This window comes from Temnothorax longispinosus, chromosome 7 (genome assembly GCF_030848805.1).
Source record: "Temnothorax longispinosus isolate EJ_2023e chromosome 7, Tlon_JGU_v1, whole genome shotgun sequence".
In the NCBI taxonomy this organism is placed as follows: domain Eukaryota; kingdom Metazoa; phylum Arthropoda; class Insecta; order Hymenoptera; family Formicidae; genus Temnothorax; species Temnothorax longispinosus.
Window position 1 is genome coordinate 9,270,865 of NC_092364.1, and position 6,541 is coordinate 9,277,405.

At 41.4% G+C, this 6,541-nt stretch overlaps 1 protein-coding gene across 1 annotated transcript; it reads left to right on the forward strand.

Moving 5' to 3' along the window:
- Positions 1–500: 500 nt before the first annotated feature.
- On the forward strand, positions 501–5,850 carry LOC139816159 (uncharacterized). Its single transcript, XM_071783530.1, has 7 exons — positions 501–1,017; positions 1,098–1,283; positions 1,402–1,467; positions 1,551–1,631; positions 4,964–5,050; positions 5,186–5,245; positions 5,497–5,850. The coding sequence occupies exons 1-7, from the start codon at positions 899–901 to the stop codon at positions 5,714–5,716; spliced, it is 819 nt and encodes a 272-aa protein (XP_071639631.1). The 5' UTR covers positions 501–898; the 3' UTR covers positions 5,717–5,850.
- Positions 5,851–6,541: the final 691 nt, after the last annotated feature.

Here is a 6,541-nt window from a genome sequence, read left to right on the forward strand (position 1 = left end):
AATGTATATAGGATATGTGTGTATGTGTGTGTAAGGCATTGATAAATAAAAATGTATGAGTATATAGTTATTTGTGCAACAAGTGCTGGAAGATGAAAATTCACGGGTGCGGAGTTGACGCACGAGCCGAAGGCGAGTGCGGTCACCGCACCCGGGAATTTTCAACTTCACGCACGAGTTGCATACCCTATTTTATGTTGCAAGCATTACGCACGCAACGCGTGCGTGATAGACCACTTTCCATGCACGTGTGACATAAAATATATTTAATAATTAATATTTGTATACTATAAGTACTATATAGCAGGAAAAATTATATTATAACATTAAAGAATATAAATAAGGATAAAGGATAAAGAATTTTACTTTATATACCCCAAGGGGGCCTTAAAGGGCGTTTTGAAGGGACGTACCCAACCCTAACCTTCAATTCATCCTACTACCTTACTCTTTCCTACTTTCCTACTTTGGACCAACGGTTTAACGTCTCTTCCGAAAGACGGAGCCACAGTATATACAGTAGCGCAACTCCTCTGATTTCGTGTTGGCCAAAACGGATTGCGCATGCGCGAAATAAAGCACTACCTCTGTCTCTTTTCTTCTTACTCTCTTTCCTTTTCTAACGGATTTAGAGGCGCATTTAAATGCTAAGACGTTAAAGTGCTACAGACAGCTATAGACTGACTTGATAAAAGTCGGAAAAAAAATTGTGTGAAGTGTGTGATTGTAAAGTGTGTGATTGTGAAGAGATTTGTGAAGTGATTGTGAAGTGATTTGTGTATTAGAAGTATAGGAAGGAAAGTTAACCTGTATAAATTTTATACAGGTTTTCTTTTCTTTGAGAGCACTTTGATCTTAGCTTTGTTTCAGATTTTTTGCTACGAGAAGGAATTAGAAAATGGAAAAAACCATTAAAAACTTTAAAAAAGAAAGTCATTGGTGTGCAGTGACAGGATGTATGAGCACCATAAATGTGGAAAAACGACACTTCTTCCTTTTTCCAAAAGAACATGATAGGTACAAATACTATTTTAATAATTGTTTACATTATTATTTCATTATTTGCGTAATTTAATTAATTATTCTGACATATACAGGTGGTTGGCATGGGTTCAAGCATGCAGAAGATCAGACTTAATACCGAAAGGCCCCGAGTATGCTCACCGCAATTGTCGATTGTGCCATGTACATTTTGAGGAAGATAAATATAAAATGGTCAAAAGTCGAGCTCGCCTTCATCCAGATGCTGTACCAACAAGATGTTTAGAGTTCACTAATAATAAGTAAGTTTTCATTTATATTAGTTTTAATTACTCTTTATTTGGAAAATCTATAGTTTTGTAATACTTCAGAATATTTTTGATAGTAATATAAAATAATTAAAAATATATTATTTTACAGCAGTACTACAGCTTCTACAGTATCAACGGATGTAATAGTATCAATGGAAAATGAAAACAATAATGTGTAAGCTATTTTTGCATTTATCATAAAAATATTAGAAAAATTAAATTTAAATTAACACATAACTCAAATCAACTTTTTTCCAGAAGCACAATAATGGACAACGATGAGGCTTTGAACATTGAACAACACATGTCAATGGACACTGTACAAGAAGAAACAACAAGGTGCGTCAAATAAAAAAAAAAAATATATATAGTGTTACGCCCGTGCTGTTCGCCCGTGCCGTGCGCTCATGTGAGTCGCCCCGTAGCGAGAAGTTGCGGGTCGCCTTAGCGACGGTGGATTGTTTATAATTACGCTTGTCAGATTTGGCTCTGAACTTCGTATCTTACGGACGTGACTCGTTGTATCTGAGCAATAAATCCGTTTTTATAATAATAGAGAGTTCCTTTATTCCCGGTGACGGGGAAGCGCGGCGCGTTCGGGAGTGTGGTGAAAGTGAGACTGTGACGAGCGTGCGGCGAGTGTAACATTTTGGGGGCTCGTCCGGGATCAAACGCGACGAGCGAAATTTTCTGAAAGATGACGACTACGCACACCCCGCCGAGGACCCGTTCGCAGGCCGCGACATCGGCAGGAACGGAGGCGGGCGCGACCCATCCGCTGGATGCGGGGGTGACGCTAGCAGAGAGTCTTCAGACCGTCATTCAGGAGGTCCGGCTCCTGCGCGAGGAACAGGCGCAGAGGGAGAAGGAGTACGGCGAAACGTTCCGCCGGCAGGAGGAGGAGCTCCGTTTTCTCCGCGGGATTATCTCCAACACAGAGCTAAGTCATTCTAATAATAGAGCGTCTGGAGACTCGGGGACGCGAGTCGCGGGCGGCGCGGAAGCGCGAGACGCGCACGCGAGTGAGGGGGACGCGATCCCGAGCGGCGCGGGGACGCGAGACGCGTACGCGAGTGAAAGGGGCGCAATCTCGAGTGCCGCGGTAGCGCGAGTCGCGCGTGCGGGAGAAAGAGACACGATCTCGAGCGGCGTGGGAACGCGAATACACGCGAGTGATAGTGTCGCGGTCGCGAGTGCCGACCTGGGATACAAGCTGAAACCTGACACGTATGACGGAACCGTCTCATTGCACGAATATTTCTCGCAATTAAATTTAATCGCGCGGGCGAATAATTGGGATGACGCTGCCAAAACGATCGCGTTGGCTTCGAGCCTGAGGGGGAAAGCGCGCTCAGTTTTGGAGACGGTTGAGGACGTCGAACGACTGGATTTCGCTGTACTCAAAGCAAAGCTTGAGCTGCGTTTCGGGGAGGGACGACAATCGCAGAGTAGCTATGTCGCGTTCACGAATCGTAAGCAGAAATTCGGGGAAGATTTGGCTGCTCTTGGTTCCGAAATCGACAGACTATCGCGCCTGGCGTACCCCGAGTGCCCGTGTGAGTTGCGCGATAAGATCGCTTGCGCACAATTTGTAACTGCCGTCGCGGATAATTTTATTCGGCGAGCGCTTCAGATGGAGGGAATAACTTCCCTGAATGTGGCCGTTGAAAGGGCCAAGGCGCTGAAAACTCTTCAGGGGGATGATTCTGAAAGAAATGAAAAAAATTTTAATAAAAATCCCGGTGGCGCCCGGGGGGAGTGTTGGACTTGCGGTAAAACTGGGCATTTTCGATCGGAATGCCCCAATGAGGGAGGCGCGGTTTAGTTGAGCTTGGTGGGGTGGGCTCAACTTTAAATAAATGAAAAATGTGTTCGATTTCTTTAATTTTTTTTTTAACAGTTATTATGTTCTGTTACTGTGCGTAATGTTTGTTTTCCCAGAGGAAGCTGGCGGTACGAGAGAAGATAAGGAGGTACTGCGGCAGAACATCGGCCGAAAACTTCTCAGGGAAATTCTTTTTTTAAAAGAAGACCGCCTGCCCACTGTTTTTGACCCGTGGTTTTCCCGTGGGCCATAGGGCGAATGCCGGGCGGGGACCTGGGGAGCCCTGCGGGGCGCAGGGTCCACGGGAAGTTCCCCCCCCCCTTGTCCGAAGATTCGGTGGCGACGTGGGAAGCCGGCAGCGAAAGAGACGGCGCGGAAGAAGCGGAGCTTACGAGGTCGTCTCCATCGGAGGGGGGAGCCTGGCCAGCTCTCTCCCGAAGAGGCTTAGACGGAACCTTGGCGTGCGGCTACTGGGGGCCAAGAGGAATGGGCCCGGTAACTTGGAGCAACAGCTCGAGGAGGGCAAGTGAACCATTCGGCGCCCTGGGGCTCACAAGGTAAAGAAGCTGGACCGCAAGAGACTACCCTCCCGGATTGTCGGGGCGACAATCTTGGAAGAGGGGGGGTAGTGTTACGCCCGTGCTGTTCGCCCGTGCCGTGCGCTCATGTGAGTCGCCCCGTAGCGAGAAGTTGCGGGTCGCCTTAGCGACGGTGGATTGTTTATAATTACGCTTGTCAGATTTGGCTCTGAACTTCGTATCTTACGGACGTGACTCGTTGTATCTGAGCAATAAATCCGTTTTTATAATAATAGAGAGTTCCTTTATTCCCGGTGACGGGGAAGCGCGGCGCGTTCGGGAGTGTGGTGAAAGTGAGACTGTGACGAGCGTGCGGCGAGTGTAACAATATATAGGAAAAAAAGGCTCTTGTCCTAGGTCCTTAATTCTCTCCATCCATCATAAAAAGAATTTATAGTGAAGGGGATAAGAGGCTACAAGGGTTCGCAAGGATCCTGTAAAATTTCAGTCTGCTTCAGTCTGCTGGTAGCAATCAAATGCAGAAATACTCAAATCGATGAAGAATTTAAAATATCAAAAAATATAAGAAATATCTACAACTCTTTTTTCTATATTTTTGAATTTATAATATTTTATAACATAGTTAACTTCAAAGAAGATGTATGAATTTTTTTATATTTTTTCAATTATTTTAATGATGTATATAAAATGGTCTACATGTCTGTTCCGGCATCGAAATTATTGTCCCGTAATCCACACGAAACGTTCGTCGGAAGCATCGCCACAATTCGTTCATTTTGCAGATCATCGCGAACGCTCTCGAAACGAAACGCTTGGCTTAAACGAACACGTGATCGTCACCAGTATACACAACTTCTGCATTTGGTTGCTACCAGCAGACTGAAGCAGACTGAAATTTTACAGAATCCTAGCGGGCTTTTGTGGCCTCTTGTCCCCTCCACTATAAATTCTTTTTATGGTGGACGGAGAGAAGGACCTAGGACAATAGCCTTTTTTCCTTAGAAAAGTTTTCTTATATGATGTACGAAATATGCACGTGTTGAGTTTGAAAACTAAAATCGATCGGTTTAGATATATGGAATGTGGATTACGCGCGTTGCTCTTCTAATAACATTGAATAATATCGATTTTACGTATCATTTCTATCTTCAAATATTCGATTAATTATTTGAAGTTATTTTTACAAGTGATTTTGTCCGACGTGAAATATAATTTCATGTTTAAGAATCGTCACAATTACCACACATTTTATATACAAATATTAAAACCAAAATTGTAATAGCTCATTTAACTCGATTTTTTTGTAGCAATACATGTTTCAACGTTGGAACGTTTGAGATGGATCTGGATGTACAGATTGCAACTCCATCAACAAGCAGAGAAGAAAATAACAGGTAATAATAAAAGACCAGTAATTATTTTCATAAACACTTACCAAAAACAATATATATAATAATTTTTTTTCAATGTTTGGAAAATATTTGAATATTGTAATAAAAATAACATTCTTTTAATTATACCTTTTGCAGTAACTTGCAATTACCTGAACCTGAACGTGTAATGAATAATGATGCTGAAATTGCTGGACCGTAAGTTTTATTTATTTTACTTCAATCTATATATCTCTTTAGCCCGTATCAGACTACGGATTGGGATTGAGATTGGATTAAAATTTAATCAATCAGAACAGAGAAAACTGATCTCAAGTTTAGTAAACTTTGCTCTGATAAAATTTCAATCCAATCTCAATCCCAATCCGTAGTCTGATACGGGCTTTACTGTATTAATTTATCATCTGTTTTTGCAATCTGTAAAAAATGTAAATATTTTGTGTGCGCAGGAGCACATCTGGCACATGTACGAAGACCCAGCAAGCAAATATGTCTTCCGACAATTCTCCTCGAAAGACGAAACTGAGATTGAAGAATAAGAAGTTGAAAGCGCAAGTTAAAAGTCTGCGAGAAACGATTAGACGGTTACGAAAAGATAAAGTGCCAAACTCCAAAAAAAAGCAGCAAATGCGGAGGATGCGGATCAGTTTGAGACTCTGCGTACATTAGGAAGTAAGTTATTACCTGTAAGGTTTGCGAGATTGTTGTCGGCACAAATTGATGCGCAAGTAAAACGTAGTCGTGGTAGAAGGTACAATCCTGAATTTAAAAAATTCGCATTATGTTTATATTTTTTAAGTCCGCGAAACTATAGAGAATTGAAGAAATCAATTCCATTACCCTCAATACGTTGTTTACAATCATTGACTCAAACGTGGAATATTGCACCTGGTTTAAATAATAAAATTTTTGATACTTTAGCATTAAAATTAAAGTCATTGCCTCCGATGGATAGACATTGTATTTTATGCGCGGATGAGATGAGTTTAAAATCTCATTTATTTTATAATGTATCGCGAGATGAAATTATTGGGTTTGAGGATAATGGAAAGGAAAAATCATCTGTACCTGCAAAAAACGTTTTTGTTATAATGGCACGTAGCATTGCAGGAAATTGGAAACTTCCCTTATGTTATTGTTTTGTCGAAAGTATGTCGGAATCATGATTTAAAAAGTATAATATTTGAAACAATAATTAAATTAAGAATGAGTGGTGCAACAGTACATGCATTAGTAACAGATATGGGATCTAATTTTATCCATTTATCTCGCGAGCTAGGAATTTCGACAAAAAATTCAACCTTTTTAGTTGAGGAGGAAGAAGTACTTTACATTTTTGATACTCCTCATTTATTAAAAGCAACACGCAATAATCTCCTGAAACATGATTTTCAGTTTAATAATAAAATAGCATCATGGACTCACATTGTTCAATTTTATATGAAAGATAGTAAACAATGGATAAAATTGGCACCTAACTTAACGAAATGCCAT